We start from the raw sequence: 21633 nt of genomic DNA on the forward strand, positions 1-21633 counted from the left end.
TAGAGAAAGGGAGACCCGGGGATGAGCCACCCACTTCTCTAACTTACCCACAGCCATGTAGTGGGCCTCAAAGCCTGTGAATCGCTCCTCGTTGGAGAAATCTGAACGGAAAGTGATAGACATGAAGGAGCCAGGGGAGAGGACCACTTCCTGGCCAGGGGTCTGTTCTGTGTCTGTGGTCTCCCTGCCACAGAAGGTTGCCAGCACCTGCTCCTCAGTTTCTACCTTTAGGGTCAAAGAGAAAGGGAACAAGATGAGCACCTTCCCAAATTAGCTCTTCTCTGCTGGTCTCCAGGAGAAAGGACGGAGGGGCTGCCCACAAGTAGACCAGGCAGCCTGGGAAAGCCAGAGAAAGGGGTTTAGGTATTCTGGGATTTGAGGAAAGACACATTACAGGTTAAGTCAATGTGGCCGTCCAGCCACTGTTTCACTCGTTTTGTTTAGGTCCATCAAAAGTAGCTTGGCATTTGTCATTCCTGTTGACAACAAAATGGCTTATTTGTTAAAAATAGCTCAATGTTAAAATAAATAAATTTTAACATTGGATAATAGAATAAATAAGAGCTAGATAATCTCACAGATTCTATACGCAACAGGAACTTACATTTCCAGGAAAAGAAAGTTTATACACAATATAAGTCATTCATTGAACATTCAGTGTGTGCCTGCCACAGAGCAAAGCGTGGGGTGGGGATGATGGGAGATGAGTAAGACACAGAGCTGTCACGGGGAGGCAGTGTTCAGGGGGAGAAAAACAGAGACAGAGCTATCATACAGTGTGACAAGTGTCTCATTGAGGATGCACTCAGAAGGAGGTGAAGGATCCCCGTTAGAATGTATGCTGCAAGAGAGTGAGACTTTAATTAATTAATTACTTGATTACTTAATTAATTACTTAATTACTTATTGATATATCTGAGTTTTATTTATAAAATGATACAATATCTGTATCAGAAGTGGAAGTTTTAAAAAAATTGCATATGCTTTTCATTATTTTTATTGAAGTATAGTTGCTTAATAGTGTGTTATTTTCAGGTGTACAACAAAGTGATTCAGTTATACATATGTATGCATCTATTCTTTTTCAGATTCTTTTCTTCATAGATGTATCTTCAGTGCATGGTGCAGGACCTAGAACATAGCAGTTACCCAATAAATATTTGTCATTAAGAACTAAAAGTGCAAGACATATTCTGAGAACAATGAGATGCCAGGGAGTCTGTGGGGATTGTAGGAGGAGATATATTTGGAGGAATAAATTGAAACTAGATTACAGTTGACCTTGAATGACATAATAACAAGTGACTCAATTCTGTGAGTAAAGGGAAGACGTAATCAGAACTGTATTTAATAGGTAGTCTTAATAATACAGAAACTACTGGAGTCACCCAGAAATAGGTGCCTTTGTGTTAAGACTCAGATGCAAATATTGCCTATTTGCTAAAGAATTCCTACTTTGCAAGAGTCTGAGGCCCTGGGTAAATTCAGAGACCCAAGGAGAGATTCTAAACTGATTGCCTAAGGCAGAATTTATGTGTTTGGTTTGGGAAGCACAGTGTTGTAGCTGGTTGGTATATTTATTTGACTACCAATACTTGGCCTACCTACCACTCTATCATTTACACCTACCGCGATCCTTTTAAAGTAGTGTTTCTGTTTGCAACCTCTAGACTGGTATTTTAACCAAGATGCGAGAGAAAAATCTCTGACCAAGAATGATTTCTGCTGCCTTTCAAAGTCATTAAAGAAAGTTCTCAAAGGCTGCCTATCTCTAGTAGCTTCTAATGAATTCATTGTTTTGTTCATTAGTTTAGTATGTCAGAAGTATCTTAACATTTGACACTTCTGTTTTGAAACTAATGATTTATTTATTTAAAATAAGTGGGAGTTTTAAAGAAAAACAATTTGCCCTGGCAACAAAACACAAGGACAATTAATCACTAACTTTGGGAACTGAAGTGTAAACAGAAAATGAGATCATAGCTTTGCTATTTTTTCCTCTTCTCTGCAGATACTAGCCCAACTCACACCAGTCTTATTGCTATAGAATGTGCCTATCTGCACACAGTTGAAATGTCACTTCCTTGAACATCACAGCTGTTTTGCTGTTTTGCTGATCTGAGTTTTCCAGGTAGCTGAAGTTTTTACCTAGCTATGACTAGAAAAATTTTTTCCGGGGTAGCGGGGTATAATGCTTTTTAAAGTGCTTTATTCAAATCCCTGCTTTCTCAGGTAAAACATGCTAATCCTTCTTGGTGATCCAGGGACATTGTTATGAACATCAACTATCTTAGGGATATTGAGTTATGTAAAGTTGCTTGCCCTGCTTTGAAGGTCCCCAGACTATTATGCCTTTGCAATTCTTACGTCTTCTTTATGTAATGTTTTATTCACTGTTTTAAAATCAGTTTATTAGCTGAAATATGTTGTAAAATAGAAACCAGTTAAGCTGCTATCATTAGAACTTAATAAAAATAAGACAAAATAGATTTAGAGTGAGGGCCTGGGAGAAGGCTTCTTCTATGAGTAACTGCACAAGCTGGAATGCACTATCTTGGTGACCTCTGCTTTGGAGTGTATGGACCTGGCATTTAGAGGTCCTGAGTATTCCTGAGGACCATACTCAGAGGTCCTGAGTATTCCTGACTCCACCATAAACTGTTATGTGGCTGACTCCTGTAGTTATCCACCTGGTAAACTAGGGGTTTCAACTTGCTGAGCTCTACACTCTCTCTCTTCCAGTCCTGACATACTAGTATTCTAACAAGTCATCATATCCATACATTAAATAAACCAACTAGAGGATGGTGAGCGGGAATTTCAGCACACAGATTACTTCCTGCTGAAGAACTTAATGAACTTGAACTTGTTTGTGGTCTATAACCATGTGATACAGAATCAATTACTAATGAAGAGTCATGCCTTGAGCATTAACACTTCCAGGCACAGCAGCCTCCTTCCTAATTCGGTATTCCCAAGGTCTCTGGGGTTCCATAGTACCTGTAGCATGGACACTTTCAAGTGAAATCAGCCAGAGATAATTTGGATTAGGGAGAGACCTAATGAAAGTCTGTGATAAACAACCTCCCTCCTTGTAACTTCCAGGCTTAAGGACCGTTTATGATGGCAGGTAAACGATCATCACCTGCAGGGCCTCACTATTCCAGAGGACAGGTAAGCACGCCCCAGCTGAGACCCATGGGGAAATCTGAGCCAGATATACCTTTAGAAGCAGGGAAGAAAAGGCCCCAGGGCCCTGGGAATTCAGCCTGCCGCTCCGAATAGAGTCCTGGAATATCAGAGCGTGGAAGGAGGGACCCTTAAGAGCTGTTTCGATCCCCATCCTTCTAGAGGAAACTGAGGTCCAGAGAGGGGCAGTGACTTGCTCAAGAGTAGAGAGATAATCATGATTCCCTGATACTTGTTTTGCTTTTGGAACTGTTTTGACCCTGGTGAAAGGAACCCACCAACCCAGAGAGTGCAAGGCAAAAGACATAGGCACTCTGCCAAACAACTTTTCTGGCTCAAGGGCCTCTTGAAACTTTATCTTGGGTGCATGGACTGTCTCCCAGAGAGGATGTGGCTCAGTGACAGCTCCGGCCATAACCTAAATAGAGGGGGTCACTGGCCCTACTTAATATCTTCAGCCCTTGCTATGATTGTAAAAATCTACAAAAACCATTGACTTCTGAGTACAGATGGAGGATTGAGCTCTGGCTTCTGTTCAGACTACCCCATTTCTAGGGTCATCGTATTAACATGATGGAGGGAAATACCTTATCAAATGAAAACACAAAATTCGTAATATTAGAGAACCATCTGGCTGGGGATCACAGACTCTTCATTTTTCTACTTCTTATGGGCAGCCATGTCCTTTCAGACTATTGTGATTTAGGGCACCAACACATGGATGCATGTCCTCAATCTGCTTTCTTTCAACTCAACTCAGCAAATATTTATATAGCAAGTTCTGTCTGCATTATAATGTGAAGGATGTCAAAAATTACTTATTTGTTGCATGTGCTTAATAAGGAAGTCCCCTGCCTCTGGGAATGTAAAATTTAGTAGGAGAATAAGTACTCAAATGTGTATGTGTTAGGGAATCACCAGATTGTAGTTATTGCAATGAAAGCTAGGAAGCCCCTGGGCTTATAAGATGGGAAAATATTGCATCCAGCTGAGGGGAATCAGAGAACACTTAAGAAGAAGAGACTGTTCTTTGATCTGGGGACTGAAAGGTGAGTAGAATTTAGGCAGGTAGAAATAGTAGGTGGAGGGTTTGGGGGGCAGAGGGGAGGACATCCAGGCAGAGGGAAAAGCGAAGTCCCAGGGGCATTAGGAGTCTCAACTGCCCCTCCCTTCCCACCACCACCTAGGAAAGGGGTTCTGTTGATGTAGGAAAGGGGTTCTATTGAGGACAGGGAACAGGGGAGAGAGATCTAAGGAAAAGAAGCCAGAGCCTGTTTTCTATGAATTTTCTACCTTAGTAGAAACAGCACAAACCTCCTAGGCAAAGCTAAGGCAGAGCAGCAGAAAACTTGGTCAAATTTCTGTGGGAGGACAGCTATGGCTGCTTTCCACATGTCCATAAGGTTACCTCACCAGAGCTTAACAAATACACTGACAGCCACCCAATGAGAAACTTGAAGCCCAGATGATTTAAATGAATCAAGCAAGGTCATGATCTAGTGAGTGGTGGCTTCAGGTTCACAATGCAGCATCCTGATTCCCTAGTCAATAATGCTCATGCTCCTTTAAGACAGGAGGCAAACAAAAAATGCTGTCCTCTACTATATGATATCACTTATATATGGAATCTAAAAAATAATATGAACTAGTGAATATAACAGAAAAGAAACAGACTCACAGATACAGAGAACAAACTAGTGGTTACCAGTGGGGGAGGGGGCAACAAAGGAGTAGGGGATTAAGAGGTACAAACTATTATGTATAAATAAATAAGCTACAAGGATATATGTACAGCACAGGGAATATAGCCAATATTTTACAATAACTATAAATGGATTTTAACCTTTAAAGATTGTGAATCACTGTGTTGTACACCTGTAACTTATATGATATTGTACATCAACTATACCTCAATTTAAAAAAAAAAGAGGCCGTCCTATAAGCCCAAATGCCTGAGAGCTCTGCTAGTCCATGTTCCCAAGCTTCATCCTGGAGCCCCACTGACATCTTCTCTGGGCCCTTGAAGAGCTTTTCAGATTTAATTTAGGCATTCAGGGAGTGTGCTGAATTGTCCTGCTGTCAATTTAGTTAACCTCGGAACCATGTTCCCCAGAATCTCCTTCTCTCTCTAGTTCCAGGTTACTGTTGGCCAAAACAGGAACTTGTGTGGGTTTGGAAGGCAATAGTCCTTACTCTCTGGAGGTTGTTTTATGATCAGATACAGAGATGGACAGATGTAGATGTGCCAATGGGTTCTAATTGTCTTCACTCTCCTCCTCTTTGCATACAGCTCTTCTTTCCTGCTTCTGGCTCTGATGACTAAGAGTGGCCCAGGCCCACCAGAGGCTTGCAGGTGTCCCCACAGGCGTAGTAGCTGCTCAGAGCCAACAGCTTCTCATAGACTTCTCTCCATGAGCTCCCTCTTCATGACCCAACTTTGGCTTCTTCAATAGGCTTGAATTCTCAGCTTTCTCTGAAGATACCAATATTTCCACCCATGCCAGGGCTTCACGAAAATGGATAAGTGAACTGTCTGTGGTCCTCCAACTCTCTGTCTAGGAGAAGCTGGGATCTTTACTTTCCTAGCCTCTCCTATAATTACATGAGTTCTAATGCCCATAAATAGCTTTTATCTCATAATACTCACAGAGGCTCTGCTTTTCTGGCTGAACTCTGACTGATACAGCCTGGAGCCACAGAAATGACCTCAGGCAAATCCAGCAAAAGGACCATCCTGCCAAGTCTAGCCTAAACTTCTGACCACAGAATCAAGAGCAAATAAAATGGATATTGTTTTGGCTACTAAATTTTGGAGTGGTTTGTTACACAGCACTAGACATGTTATAGAGAGTAAGGAAGTAATCTGGGATAAAGAGAGACACTGACCTTTGTGAACTGAAATTTTGAGAATTACAGTCTCATGCCGTCTTAGGGCCTTGAAATTTACCTCATTTAACCTCTTATTTTTCTACCACACCCTTGAAAAATTCACACCACCTTTTCACGATCAGTTGCAGAGATGAAAAACTCACTACCTTCCAAGATAGATGAGGCCATTTTGGATTATCTTTGGCTTAGAAAGTTCTTCCCTGGCCCCATAACTGGGAATATAATTGAGGGGAGGATATTCCAGTTGTGGAAAAAACTGATGAACAATGATGTTTCTAGCAGTTATATATAATAATAGAAAACTGGAAACAATGTAAATACCCAATTCTAGGGGAACTGTTGCATTAGCATTAGCTTAGTTAAGCAGCTATTAATTATTGCATTAATGGAGAATTTTCAGTGATCTGGAAACATTCTTAGTAGGTTATACTAAGTGAAAAAGCAGGACAAATTGTATAGTCAATGTAATTATAACTATGTTGAAAGTATACATTGAAAATAAAAAGTGGAAGGAATTAGAGCAAACAACAATGGCTAGTGAAATGATAGATAATTTTTCTTTTTCCTGTTTTTCTATTTTAAAAGTATTTTAAAAAGAAATTTGGGCCCACAGCTACTTCCCTCTAGCTTCTACCCAATGGCATAAAATCAGTTGGTTCAGGTCAACCAACAAAGGGAGCACACAGGTGGGGCAGCTGAACCAGCCTGGAAGTTCAGGGTTGGTTTCCAGTCTCTCCATCTCTTATAACCACCTGAGTCTTCCCTTCCTCATGGTCATGTATGGAGACCCCCTCATCACTATTTCACTTCCTTCTCTCATTTTTTTCTAGCCCTTGGGTCCCAACAAAGCTAAAAAAAGAGGTGAAATTTTTTGCTTTAATTCCACACAAACAATACGGTGAAAAATAAAATTCTGAGAAAACAATCAAGAAACTCGGAACAACTAAAATTCACATATGGCAGGGAGGGTCTCATGTCAGGGAACAGTTTTTGTGATTGTCAAGTCCAAGAGGGACCCAGAGGATGGGGTGTAAGTGGAGGTATGAGGGGAGATAGAAGAGATCCTTGGTGTGAAATTCCTGAAGACTTTAGGGGAAAGAAGAAGAGAGGGAGAGAGGGGGCATGGAGGATTGAACATTTAAGAATGTTTGTGATAAGAACATCTCTGCCCTTTTTTGGTTCTCAAGAGAGTGAGTCAAATTGTGAATTGCTTTCAATTGTGTAAGTTTTCTGTTTTTTTGGATGTAACCCCTTACTGAGACTGGATCATGTGGGACCTCATCTTTATATAAGTTGCACATGAGTCTTCCTAATTTATGTTAGGAAAATTATTTAAATTCTCTGTTTTAGGTTAAATTGTATTCCCTAAAAGATATGTTCAAGTCCTAACTCTTGGACTTGATTTTATATGGAAATAGTTCTTTGCCTATGAAATTATGTTAAGATGACATCATACTGGATTAGGGTGGACCCTAACCCAATGACTGGTGTCCTTATAAGAAATGGGAAACTTGGACACAGAGACATACACAGAGGGAAGTGTGAAGACAGAGGCAGAGATTGGAGATATGCGGCCGTAGCCAGGAATGCCAAGGACTGGCAAACAACCACCAGGCAGCTAGAAGAGGCAAGGAAGGATCCTTCCCTAGAGCCTTCAGAGGAAGCATGGCCCCACCAACACCTTGATTTCAGACTTCTGGCCTCCAGAACTGTGACAGAAGAAGCTGCTGTTATAAACCACCAGGTTAATGGCAATCTGTTATGGCAGCCCTAGGAATTGAATACACTCTGTATATAGGTTTTTCTCATTTGTAAAATAGTGAAAATAATAGTATTTATAAATCATAGGACTTTGTGAATATGACATGAGTTAATATATGTAAAATATTCAGAAAGTTACCTGAAATATAGTCAGCACTCAGTAAATCAGTGAGAAAAACAGGACCACTGAGAGTCAGCCAACTGAGGTGACAGCTTTCTGGACTCCCAGCTAAGTGGGGCATGGGTAATTTCACATATTCAAAGAAGAATTAAGAGACTGAAACCGTCCCTAGATATTCTCTTGTTTCCTGGTTCCACTCTTTCATTCCTAATCTCACTGGGGTCATCAGCACAGACATCTCTTTTTATGAGTCCCCCCAGATCCCAGGCTGATGGGGCAGGCAGGGAACCCAGGGAGACCTTGCAACCTGGCCTCCTCATTTGGCAGGTGGCATCTTAGGTCCCTTTGGCTCTCTGAACTTTACAAGTCTCCTATCAGTCCTGGGAGGTGGGTGACATGGAAAAGATATTATCCTAATTTTATAAGAGAGGACCAGAGTAATTTAAGGGATCTCTGAAAGCTTCCATCCACAAGAGAATAATAGCAAGTCCAGGAATCCCTTTACTTTCCTGTGTGTCAAAGGATTTCTCTAGGTGTGTGAATTTAGGCCAATGATTCAGTGACAGCCCTGGGCCCAGGACCCCTGACTCACAAGTGAGTGCTCTGTGCTCCTGTGGTCGCCTTCACCGCAAGTCTGTCACCCTCCAGGGACTGGGCCAGGGGTTAACAGCTCAAACTGCTACTTTATCCAGGTGCCCAAACTGCAGTTAAATATCATGAGAAGGAGCAAAGTAAAGGTATCAGATGCCAGACAAGAACCTGGGTCTAGAAAAAAAAGGAGACGTGTGTGTGTGTGTGTGTGTGTGTGTGTGTGTGTGTGTGTGTGTGTGTGTGTGTGTGTGTATTGCATTTCAGAAGCTCTTGAAAGCCATGTAAGTAAAAATAGCACAGCTGGTGGGGTTAAGACTCAAGTTGGCCACATTTGTGAGGGGCTGCAGGTCGTTGCTTCAGTCCTGGATCAAGTCGTTTGGCCATAAAATAATAATGATGATAATAATAATAATAACAATAATAATAATAATTGTAGTAGTAGTGGTAGTAATAGTAATAATTCCCACTCCCCCCCCCCCATGTGGAATTTCCAGTTGACAAGGTGTTTTCACCTTCTTTATTTGTTTCTGACGGCTGTCTTGTAATGATTGCACTTCAGGTAGACATTGTGATTCCCCGACCAGAGAGGTGACATGAATTTCCAAGGTCACATAGCCTAGGAATAGCTGACCTGAGATAAAAATCCAGATGTTCTGACTTCCAGCCTTGTTCAGTAACTGGAATTACAAGACCATAGAAGGTCTGAGATAGAAAGGACATTAAAGGCTACCTATCATTTTCCTCTCTTAGATGGGGAAACTGAGGCTCAGAGAAGTGAAGTAACTGGTTGAAAGTCACATGGCCAGATAATGGCAGAGCTACCATCAGGGCCCAGATATACTGACAGTCCCAGCAAAGTGTTCTTATACATTTGTTAGTCGGAGTAAAAACCTCCTAACAGAGCTGGGTAAGCCCCTAGGAAGGTATGTATCGTGTACATGCAAATGCTAGACGCCATTAACAGTGTGAAGACCTGAGACCCAGCTGGCAGGTGTTAGAGTTCCCGAATCCCTCTGCTACCAGGAGGATTGCCCAGTCGCTAGGAGGGCTCCGGGCAGAAAAGGAGACGGTCTCTAGGCAGCAGAGCACGGGGAGAAGAAAGAGCTGGTTGGGGAGGGGTGGCCGCGAGCTTGGGAAGCAAGCATCCCGCAGGTGGGAAACTGGAGGCGCCTGGCATCTCAGTGCGGCAGGGCTGGGGGGGCGTGGGTGGGAGCGTCTGGGAATCATGGCTGGGAAGGGGGGCCAGGAAGGGCTTTACTCTCATTGGCCCGTGAATGGCTTAAACTCCCCATCCACCCCTTCTGTGACTTCAGAGCCAGGCCCATTCACATGCAAATACCCTCTGGGACCGGGAAGCTGAGCCCCAGAAGGTTCAGGACAGGAAAATAGCCTGGGGACAGGCAAAAACAAAGCCTTGTTGTGTTCTTCTCCTGCAGAGGCAGCCTGGCTCCAGGTCGGTCACAGTCAGCACTGGGGTGAAAGCAGTGATTAAGTAAGTGCTGAGCGGAGAGAAGGGACCCGCCACGGGCCAGCGTCTCCAGGCACTTTCCAGGAATGTGCAAGCCGGTATGTCCCTCTGCCACTGCCCAGGACCCTGCCCTCCCCAGCCCGAATGCACATCCTCAAATCTTGGAAAATTTTCAAGAGAGCTAGAATAGGGACCAAAAGACCTGGCTTCTGGTTACCGCCCTGCCACTCACATGTGTCACTTTAACCTCCCCAGGCACTGGTGCCCTGGAGCTGGCTCTTACCAACTTACAGGGGCCAGTTGTCAACTTTTCAGGGATTTTTGCAATGCTGTCGTTAAACATAGCCATCGTGAAAAACTGTTTCATAAATTTACAATTAAATAAATTATATTAAAAAGAAATAAATTATATAAAAACTCATCATCTCCTAACTATTCTATCATTTTACTATTATCTCAGCACTTGAGTTTACTAATGTCTAGAATATCTGAGTGGTGAATAGAGAGCTACCGAGGTATCTCTTCTCTGCCCTCCCAACCCACCCCCCAGTCCAGACCAGGTTGTTGATCATTGATAAGTGCACCACTGGTTCAGCCTCAGTTTTCACAAACATACTCGGTGGACCTTAATTCTATCCTCTAAGAGTCAGGAGGTCAAATGACACTTGGGTGGGAAAGCAGCTTGTAAAGTCTGCCATTGCCTGTGCGCATTAGGCAGGGACCCTATTTCCCAGGCCCCCTGGTGATGGGGCTCCCACCTGTACCTCTGTCTTCATCTCCCATCCCTGTCCCTCCTGCTCCAGCCACACTGCCAACCTTGCTCTTCTTCAAACACACCAGGCACATTCCCACTAAGGTCTTGGCTGTTCTTTCTGGTTGGGATGCTTTTCCCCAGAAAGCTACATGGCTGACTTTCTCAACTTCTTCAAGTCTTTGCTCAAATGTCACCCTTTCAACAAGGACCACCTTGATCAACATATTTCAGTGGTAACATGCACCCCACCTCACGTGGACCCTCTTTACCCTGCTCTGTTTCACTTCTTTGCCTATCACCTTACTACTCATTATATAATTAACCTGTGGATTGTGTTTAGTGTTTATTGTCTGTTCCCCCCAGTGTCATGTAAGCACCCAGCCGACCGGCACTTCTGTCTTGATTACCACTATACCCCAAGCTCTAGTAAATGGTAGGCATTCAATGAATATTTGTTGAATAAATGAATACCTCCCCTTCCCTACTTTTTCTTCTATGAGCACATCAAAGCAAACTCAAGCCCTGCTTTTTACTAAGGTGTGTCTGAGAGTGGCCTGTGTACACATAAGCACACAGATTTGCACACCGGGGCACCTATTCCCCAGAGCACTCCCACCTCACACTCACCCACACTTGCCCACATTCTCTGCCCCAGCGCTGGGAACCTTCCTTCTGTTTTCCATCACCCCAGAGCCTGTGCTGTTTGTACTTCCTTCATAAAATAAGCTTTTGTCACGCTTTTTCTGAAGCTCATTTTCACTTCCTGATTCTTCTGAATCAGCTAGAATGGATTTGGAAACCTGGTATCTCTGGAGTGAAGAATTCCACTAGGGAATACAATTGAAATTCATGAGAAATATTTACCCATTCCTCTTTTCCCTCAGGGGCAAGGCCTCCTGTCTACTCCCAGAGAATGAACAGAGCTTCGGCACTAGTTGAAGGTCGAGGGCACGTTCAGAGTAAACACAGAGCACTGCACAGAAATTAGGAGTCCGGGTTCAGAGGAGTCAGTCTTTGAGCAGGGCCATGGGAGGGACTTATCTGTCAATTACACAGCAGGATGAAGACTGACCCAACGAGGCCTGGGAAGGGAGCATCAGGGCTGGAAGGGCTTAGAGAGGCCAGCCAGTCCAATTTCCTCATTGGGCAGATGGAGAAACTGAGGCCCAGAGCAGACAAGTGACTTGCCCAATGTCTCAACAGGAGTCAGTGGCTGATCTCTAGACCAGAGCCCTTTCCTTTATGCTTACCACCAGAAGATTTTTGCTTTTTCCTGTTCTGCCCCCAGGGCTGTGCTCACTACTAGAAATAAACACAGACATAGGCCCTGAACTCCTGGGGCTGACAGTCTAGTGCAATGTCCTTGAGTTCACCATTAGACATGTGTACCACAAACAGATAAATTGAGCACTTTCCCAACCTTCATAGCTCAGACTCCAATTTTTATTTATTTATTTATTTTTTCGGTACGCGGGCCTCTCACTGTTGTGGCCTCTCCCGTTGCGGAGCACAGGCTCCGGATGCGCAGGCTCAGCGGCCATGGCTCACGGGCCCAGCCGCTCTGCGGCATGTGGGATCTTCTCGGACCGGGGCACGAACCCGTGTCCCCTGCATCGGCAGGCGGACTCTCAACCACTCTGCCACCAGGGAAGCCTGTTCAGACTCCATTTTTATAAATTTTTTTTTTCTCTCAATGTCAGAATAAAAGAGAAAGTTCTTTAACAAAATCTAGACAACACAGGAACCCTCAAGGTCCTTCAGTTTTACAAGATTTTACTAAATTTCTCTTATAGCCAGGAAGCATATCAAAATCCTGAAATCCCTACCAGGATAAAACTTGTTCTGAGAAGGGCCAAATGGAGAAACACAATCATGACTTAGGGGTAAGAAGAACAAGGATTGAAACCTGGCTTTGCTCTAAAGTCCTGGACCACAAATGCACTTAAGCTCTTGATGCTCAGTATCCTTTCCTGTAAATTAGATGTAGTAATCCCGGCTCTCCTTAGTCCATGAGAATCAAAGGAGGCAATACATCAGAAAGTGCCACAAACTTGTGTCACGACAAATGAATACACAGGAGAAATAAACAGCCTCTTGCATTTGATTAGTCCTTTCAGAGTACTTTTCCATAAATTGCCTGAAAAACTGAGTGATATGTGCAAGGTCACAGGCAGCCAGTTAGTAGTAAAGTCAGAGCAGATGAGAAAACGGACACTCATTGAGCATCTGGTGATACCAGCAAGCACTTTAGTGCTCACACCCTTGCCATCATTACCACTCTAATAATGCTTACTGAACTAATTACATAGGTGTTGGGCATATGTCAATACAGCATTTACCTCACTTGACATTCACAAGAAGCCCAAGAGATAGGCATTACTGTTATCCCTATTTTACAATAAATAGTGGAGGCAGGACCTGACTCTAGGTCTGAGTGGCTCTAGAGGCTGAACTCCAAACCATTGAACATGTTTGCCTTTTGCAGTACTGATTTCAACTCATAGCCATCATTTCATTTAAACTCTTGCATAAACTGCAAGGAAGGTACTGTATCATTGAGTCTTTTTTTTTTTTTTTTTTTGGTACCAATCACAAAACCGATGCTTAGGGAGATCAAGAAGTTTAGGGAATTACACTGTTAAATTCCTCTTTACCCTTCAAGACTTATCTCAGACATTAATTATTTCCAAAGCTTTTCTTGAACACCCAGAAATGATCACTCTACAACTTATATACTGCCCCATACTCTTGTGTTACTCTGCCCAGTTTTAGCTTATTAGTTATGTACTTGTCTTATGACACACTATGAAATCATGAGTTCTTGGAGGGCAGGTACTGTCTTACTCATCTTCATGGGGCCTGTCTTTGGTGCAGTGTCCAACTTATGGTAGATTTTCAATAAAATTCTTAGACTTCATTCCATAGACAGTGGAGAACAACTGAAAGGTTTTGAGAGTTGCACAATCAAAGCAATGTTTAAGAAGCTCTCTCTGGACACATGTAGAGGGTGGACCGGCTGGGGAGAGACCCACAGCTGGTAGACATTTAGGATGGTATTGCAATAAACTAGGCGAGAGGAATAAGAACTGGAACTAAAGGGCTAAAGTGGAGAGAATGGAAGAAATGTTTAATGTATCAAGAATATAAGAGGAGAAAAGTGATGTTATGTCATATGAGCATTTAACAGATGCCAGTTGAGCTATATGCACTCAATAAAAGAAGGGGAAAGAGAGAAAGAGAAAAAAGCCAAATGCAGGCTTTTATGATCTCCTTTTCCAATGAACAGATACCATGAAGTGGACTTGACAATAAGATGTGTGAATCTGCTGCTCCCTTGGTGGTTCTGGTTTCTGAGTACCTTTTTCAGTAACTACAGCTCCAGGGCTCACTTCTCAGCACAAGTCAAACTACTTCATCTGATGCTCAACTAAAGGAACTATATAATTTGTTGCATTTCTGGGAAAAAAAGTCTCTTCTGGACATTCTAAAAGACAGTGCTCTACTATATTTAAGAGAGTAAGTTTGACTATAGACAGTATTTGCCTTACATTACACTTAAAAACCTAGGCATCCATAAGATGGGGACTCCACTGTCACTTAATATTTTTAAAAGAAGAAAAGACTGAGAGTTTTGAGATATAAATTCTGGTCCCCGTGTGACCTTGGCCAATGAATTGCCCTTTCCAGGGCTTCAGCATGATGATCATGAAGTTGAATCATGATTCCTGAGGTCTTAGATACATAGACTATCAGGGCTAGGTGGACCTTAGAGAACATCTGGTTCAACTCCCTGTATCTGAGACAGGAGGAAAGAGTCCACTCTAGAAGCAATCACTTGCCCAGGGTTACTTAGTTAGTAGAGAATGGCCACAAGAATCGAGGCCTCCAGTTTCCTGGCCAGTGTCTGTGCTCTGCCCCTCGCCTACAGCATTAACCAGCTGTGATTCATATGTCTCATCTGTGCACTGTAGGAATCCACACATTGCAGCCACATTCCAAGGAAGCAAATCCTGTCGTGCAGATGTGCATGTGCCTTGAAGACCAAAGACTGCGGGAAGTCAGGCTGGAGAGGAATTTTCATAAAATGAGAGCATCCAGACCACAGCCTTGGGGTCCTGCCCTTCTTCAAGCTGCTGATGTGCAGTGTCAGCAATTCCGTCATCATCACCCTGATGGGCCAGGGTGGGAAGGGCAGTCTGCGGACTGGGGCTGGGCTGAAAGGATTCCTGTGAACTGGATGGTCCTTTAAACCCACTCCCAGGCCTGCCAGGGGAATTCAGTCACAGAATGAAAGAGCCTCAAAACAGGGGATATTATCCCATCAGACGGAAATGAGTGATATTCCAAGTTCCTTGGAAAAGGACAGCACTGGCATGATATATTTACAAGTTTTCTTCAAATGACATGTCACTAAGGCAACTCCAGCAGACTACAGTCTCTTACTGGAGTGCTTATGGCCACGGAACTTCAAGAAGAGGCCGCTGTGACATATTATTACCATTCTCTGGCATTACCCTAACTAGGATAATGAGGGTTTGGGGGGTCATCTGGAAAGCTCTGGCAAGGAGAATGAAGATTAAAATTCTGGAATTTAAGGGACCTTAGGGATCATCTCATTCTACTCCTCATGGAACAGATGAAAAGACAGAATTTTGTAGAGGGGTATTGACTTATCCAAGGGTGGCATGGCTGGCATGCTCATGCTTCATTCAGATGAAAAGGGAAGAGCCTCCTTCTCATTCATAGCCAGGAAAGCCACATATTCTGGGGGTGGAAGGTTAGGGAGAGAACACAATTAGGAAAAGTCAACAGGTTTCGACTATATGTTGAAGGCTTCTGGGTTTTAGGGTTCACAGGTGAGAGTACTAGTCTTGTCCCTGAATTGGGAACTTAAGGAGTATTCAAGCTGTAATTCCTGCAAGGTGTGACCTTCAGAGGGACCAAGAAGGTTGAGTGAGCAGAGTGAGCTTCTGAGCCACCTTCAACCCTAGCAGCCTCACTTCTGTTTCCTATATCAGAAGATATAGGGTTTTTTTAAGATTTTTAAGAAGAAAGATTTTTAAGAAGAAAATGTCCACTAGGGAGAAAACATTTGAAAAACAACAATAACAACAATGACATGGGACTAGGTGGGTCTCCAGAGGGCCCCTGTGGCCTGACATCCTATGAGTTCTTGAGTCCAGGAGGGGAACTCTGCCGGGCACATGTGGGCAAGGACACAGAGCCTGTCTCCACATGAGCACTAGTCATCAGCTGACCAGGGTGCAGCGTCCTGTGAAGGAAGGCCTGCTCAGGCCCCATGGCTGCTAGAACCTCTGCAGGGAGGCCAATGCTAGTGCTGGGATGGCATTCTGGAAGGAAGTGGGCTGTGCAAGCCCAAGCAAAGTAATACCTCTCTGTCCAATATGCTAATCTCTTCTTCTAAAGGAACTGGAAAAATGTACTGGAATCAGAGAAGCAAGGACTGTCGGGCACTTCAGGTAGGCAGCTCAGTCTCTGTGTTGCCTCACACAGACTGTTTCTTTGCTATGCTCAGAGGTCATAAGTCTAATTTTGGAGCAGAGAGAGCGCTAAAAGATCATTTGGGAGTTAGTGGCAGATCTGGCACTAGAACAGGCATTTCCTGAATCCCAGTCAAGAAACCAGGATGATGTTGCCCTTCCAGAGGGCCTAGTCCCATCTCCTTGGGCTTTCAGGAAGGTATCTCACCACCCTAGATAGAAACCATCAATCAATTTCCAAAATATTCTCCAACCAGAAAGGCCAAACTTTGGGTAGAAATTTCAGTGTCCTTAATTCAGTGTCGGAAGAGGTCTTCACAGTCTATTGTTGCCCTTGAAAAGTATCATTTTTTTTCCGCTACAAAGTGTACCTGATGTCAACTCTTCAATCTGCCTTGTCAGGAGACTCAATTTATTTGGGGGCAAAGGAATGAGTTAAATCCTCTATTATGTGTTTATCATCTCGATAAAGGAGTCCTAACAAGGTCAAACCTGGCATCCATATAAATAAGAGGAAAACTTGTGAGAAATGATTGAATATGAATTGAGAGTGAATTCTTAGGGTGGAGGCAGGGAGGAATAATGAAAATAAGTCATTGTCACAGCTAAAGAAAAAAATTCTAATTTCTGTGGTCTTGAGGCCTCAGCTACTAATAAAGGCAAGTGTTTCCGCTGGCAAAAGTTCTAGATGATTGACGTATTTGAAAGTAGAGAAAAAAGCAGTTAGGAAGTTCACATCTAGCCTTGTCTAAATCTATGGAATTTACTCTTCTATTAAGTCACTGTTTGGTCATTTTCCTTCTGCTAAGTTCACTCTCCAACCTAAATATTTGAGAATACCATGGTTGTACGGTGAGCATCAGCTAGGGGAATGGGCTGGGGGATTCTGCTAACCTAATGTCCCCTACCCATAATGCATCTGGGATCCTGGAGTTTGGTTCTGCCAGAGGCTAGATTATGTCCTAGAAGACATAACTGACCTGTTTGTTAGAAATTTCAATTTAGGATGATAAACACTTAGGATCTTGGTGAATACTCTCTGCTTGATCCTTGCGAGTCTGAGAAGTTGACTCCATTTTCAATGAATTTATAGAAACTGTCTGTTAATCTAGATTACCAAGCCACATCATCTCTTAGAGCAGCCAGTTTTACCTTTTCCCATTCTTTTTGTCAATCTTTTATTGTCATTACTCTTTTTCATCTTGTGCAATTGCTATTTTTCTAGGCTCATCTCTCTTTTTAAGGGACTAGATTTTTGTGTCCTTAAATTCTCACAGTTTCTAGCACAGGGCATTCAAAGATGGGCAGCATCACACAAAGAGAGCAATGGTTCTCAAATGGAGAGATTTTGCTCCCCTGGGGATATTGATAACTGCTGGAGACATTTCTGGTTGTCACAACGGGAGTGGGAGTGCTATTGGCAACTAGTGAGTAGAAGCCAGGAATGCTGCTAAAGACCCTACCATTCGCAAAACAGCTTTCTTCAGCAAGTAATTGCCTGGCTCAAAATGTCAATAGTGTTAAAATTGAAACACTGTCACGGAGCACCAATTTTAGAACGTTTTCAGTCACAGAAAATGTGCTTTAAATGGGATACTTGATGCATATCCAACATATATAATTAGCAACACCCACCATTTAAAATGAGTTAATCAGGGTAGGGGTTCACAGCCCCACTTACCAGGCCTCCGCCCCACCCCACCCCACTGTTCTTTTCAGCCCCTGCAGTATCCTAGGGCTCAGTGTAGTACAGCTTGTGAGCAGTTTGGTGGAGCCAAAAGAACATGGTATTGAAAGTCACAAGACATGGGTTTGGAACCCTGATCCATCACTTACTAGCTGTACAACGTTGGGTGAATTGCTTCACCTTCTTGGGGTTGTTTCTTTGTCTGTAAATGGGACAGTAGTACCTGTCTCATAGGATTGTTTTAAAGGTTGAATGAGATTTTAAGTGTAAATCACCTTGTCAACTCACTTCTTTGCTGTTGATCAAACATTCTGGTAAATACAAGGTTAACTGTTGTTGAATTACAGGCTGTGGAAAAATGAGACTATACTAATACCAAAAATATAGAAAGCCTACTCTAGGGTGGTTTGATGAGAACTTCTTCCAGGAAACCAGAGAGAGTTTATAAAGTAGGTTCTTAGGTCTTCACATCTTTTTGAACCAGATACAACCTTAATAAGTGTCATCTCTCAGAAGTACTTTAACCTTTCTTAGCTCCACTTTTAAAAGAGAACAGCTCCCCACCCATGGCATTGTTTGTGGGCTCTCCTTAAATTCTGGGAAATGTTGTTTTGATGTTGTAATCATTTTCTGCTCCTCTTCCATTTGTCTTTTACATCCATCTGTGTAGTGACCCCCCACTGTTGCCCATACTCTTTGTTGATAAAATCCAAACTCTTTAGCATCATATTCAAGGCCCTTCAGAATCTCATCCCAATCCAACCTTCCAACTTCACCTCCTACTCTCCGCTGCAGCATATGCTACACTTCCCAAACACTTGATCATTACCTAGGGAACAGGGCAACGCTTTCTAATGCCTCAGCTTTGGATATAATGCTAGCTTACTCTGATTAATGCTGACTCTGGGGTATCTGCCCTTTTCTGCTTGTTGAATTAAAGGTGACATTGGAGCAGAGGTTAGTGGAAACGTTAAAGACTTTGAGATCAGAAAGGAAAAGGTAAGGCTGTGTTTGGCTGAGTCACACTTTGCCAGTTTCAGTTTCCCTCAAGGTCTTTTCTAGGTCTTCCTACTCAGCCTGCACCTAGCATGCCACCCCCAACCCTCCTTCATAATGTTATAACACTGTAATGTCTCCCTCACTAGACTGCCAGCCTGGGTGGTAAACACAGCATCTAATTCATCTAAGCTCCTCTAACTCCCAGCAGATTCTCCCGTAGAGAACCTGGCCCAGTTAGGGAACATTAGGGGTCTCACCTTCACATAGTCGTATTCACAAAGGTAAGAGGATTCCAAGTTGAAGTGCATGAAGTAAAGCTTGATCCGAAATCCCTCTGGGACAGTGATATTCCACGTCACCTCTGAATCACTTGGATAAGAGTCTGGATAGCCAGGCGACTGAATCTGGCCAAACATATTGTTAAGCTCCACTATGTGGGCCAAAGCCTTCAACAAGGAGAAGCACAGAGCATGAGAGAGAAGGAGCCACCTGAAAGACATGAATGGATTTACTTACATTCACAGACACTGGTCCTTGCCATTTAGCTAAATCAACAGCCAGGAGAACAAGTTCCCAGCATGTCTCTGCCACTGACCTGCTGTAATTACTTCGTCCTTATGGGTCTTGCTTACCCAGCCTATAATACTGGAGGGCGGTAACTTGATTTTAAAGGTTGCTTCCAGTTGTGCTCTTTTTAAAGATTTGATAATAGTATTAAACTTTCCCAGAAAATACCATATTTGGGACTCTGAGGCATATCATTTTTTGGTTGAAAATATAAATTTCATAGTTAGGTAAAAGCCGGTATCATTTCTTTAGCTTAGCTTCATTTAAGAATCATAAACTCTTGATTCAATTTTCTAAAAAGTAAGTAACAGTAACATGGTAATACTGAGATAAGACTTATACTCAATGATGGGATCTGTAGTACCTAAAACAAATTTAACAAAATCAATCAAGAAATGCAAAATTTTGAATTAAGAAGGAATGAGCAAAACAAGGTTTTTCCTTTTGGCAAGTGTTTTTATAAAAGGATCAAAAACATACAGTTTATTTCCAGCTGCAGGAATGAGAGATGATGGACTGTGAAAAGAGTTGCATAAGGGGCACGGGAAATTCAACAAAACTTGCAGAATACACTCAAAGTGGCTGATGCAATAATGAGGCAGAATGTCCAAGGCTTGTCAAAAACCTAATGGTCGGGCTTCCCTGGTGGCGCAGTGGTTGAGAGTCCACCTGCCGATGCAGGGGACATGGGTTCGTGCCCCGGTCCGGGAAGATCCCACATGCCGCGGAGCGGCTGGGCCCGTGAGCCATGGCCGCTAAGCCTGCACATCCGGAGCCTGTGCTCCGCAACGGGAGAGGCCACAGCAGTGAGAGGCCCGCGTACCGCAAAAAAACAAAAACAAAACCAAACAAACAAAAAACCTAATGGTCAGTACACAGGACAACCAAGGCATCTACTAGATTGCTCCCCCTGTGAGACTCAAGGACCTTGAACTCAAACATCCCAATCCTGGCTCATCGACTTCTCCCTTAAATACTATATGTTCTGCTTCCTTTGTCTTGGGAACCCCTCTGCTTCTCTCCAGCCAATTAATTTAAATGTTCTTATCTGGACTGTTGCTATTTCATCCTAACTGATCTCCCTGGCTACCACTTCATACCATTCAGCAATCTTCCGCCAAATTTGATTTTCTAAAACACAGATGTGTCCACACTGCTCCACTGTGCCTGCAGGGCAAAGCATCTGCTACCGGGATGGCTGATAAGCCCTTTTTGATCTAGTGCTGATTTACCTGTCCAACTTCATCTCATAGCAGCCATGCCGAGGCAGATCATTCTGGGAGCATGCCATGCCCATCCAGGCCTTGGTCCCACTGCACATGCCCTGCTCATTCCTCACCTGGTTGTCTTATTTATCTTCCACCATCTAGCTCAAAGCTTCCCAAGATACCACAGAGTATCCTTCACTCCAGATTCCAGCTCCCTGTACATGCTTCCAATTGGAGCACTGCTTTACGCACAGTCCCTGAAGTTAGGTGTATTTGGGTTCAAATCCCAGTTCTCTTACTTACTGGCTGTGAAACCTTGGGTAATTAGTCTCTGAGCTCAGGTTTCCTCAAATGTAAAATGAAGATTATAATCTCTAATTTACAGAGCTCACATGAACATTGGAGATGATGTATGTGAAAGACCTAATATAAAGCCTGGTATATAAAAGATGATGAATGAATGAACGAATGAATGAACGAAAGCATGAAAGTGGGGCCAGAGTCTTATATAGCCTAAAAAGTAACTTCTGGGAAATTATACCAGCGTCTTAAGATTAAGATACAATTTGGCTAATCAGGAAGTTGTTTCTCCCCAAGCTGCCCCACGCTGCTCGGTAAACAGATGCACATATGTTTATATATGCACACGTATGAATTTTTGAGTGTGCAAACACAATGAGATAACTACAATGAGATTATCTAGCTGTCATATAATATTTACATAAAAGGTAAATATGTAAGTGCAAAATGGCCTACAAGGGTGTCAGTAGGATATTAACAGTAGTTATCTCTGAAGTGGTAATATGAGTGTTTTTAATTTTACTTTTGTGTACATAAAATGTTCAGATGTGTCTAGAAGGGCCTTGTGCTATTTTTTCAATTAAAAAAAATAGTTATT

The 21633-nt window shown here is 43.0% G+C and overlaps 1 protein-coding gene across 5 annotated transcripts in view; it reads right to left on the minus strand.

Moving 5' to 3' along the window:
• Window positions 1-21633, minus strand: part of MASP1 (MBL associated serine protease 1) — a 63421-nt gene that overhangs the window by 37700 nt on the left and 4088 nt on the right. For 4 of the 5 annotated variants that reach the window (XM_067738375.1, XM_067738374.1, XM_067738372.1 and 1 more), the window contains exons 2-3: window positions 19218-19449; window positions 48-225 (exon numbers count right to left, since the gene is read on the minus strand). In XM_067738375.1, coding sequence (XP_067594476.1) covers window positions 48-225; window positions 19218-19449 — 410 coding nt within the window. The remainder of the gene's footprint in view (window positions 1-47; window positions 226-19217; window positions 19450-21633) is intronic. The other variant, XM_067738376.1, reaches the window with a different exon arrangement.

The sequence above is a fragment of the Pseudorca crassidens genome, chromosome 5 (genome assembly GCF_039906515.1).
Source record: "Pseudorca crassidens isolate mPseCra1 chromosome 5, mPseCra1.hap1, whole genome shotgun sequence".
Lineage (NCBI taxonomy): Eukaryota > Metazoa > Chordata > Mammalia > Artiodactyla > Delphinidae > Pseudorca > Pseudorca crassidens.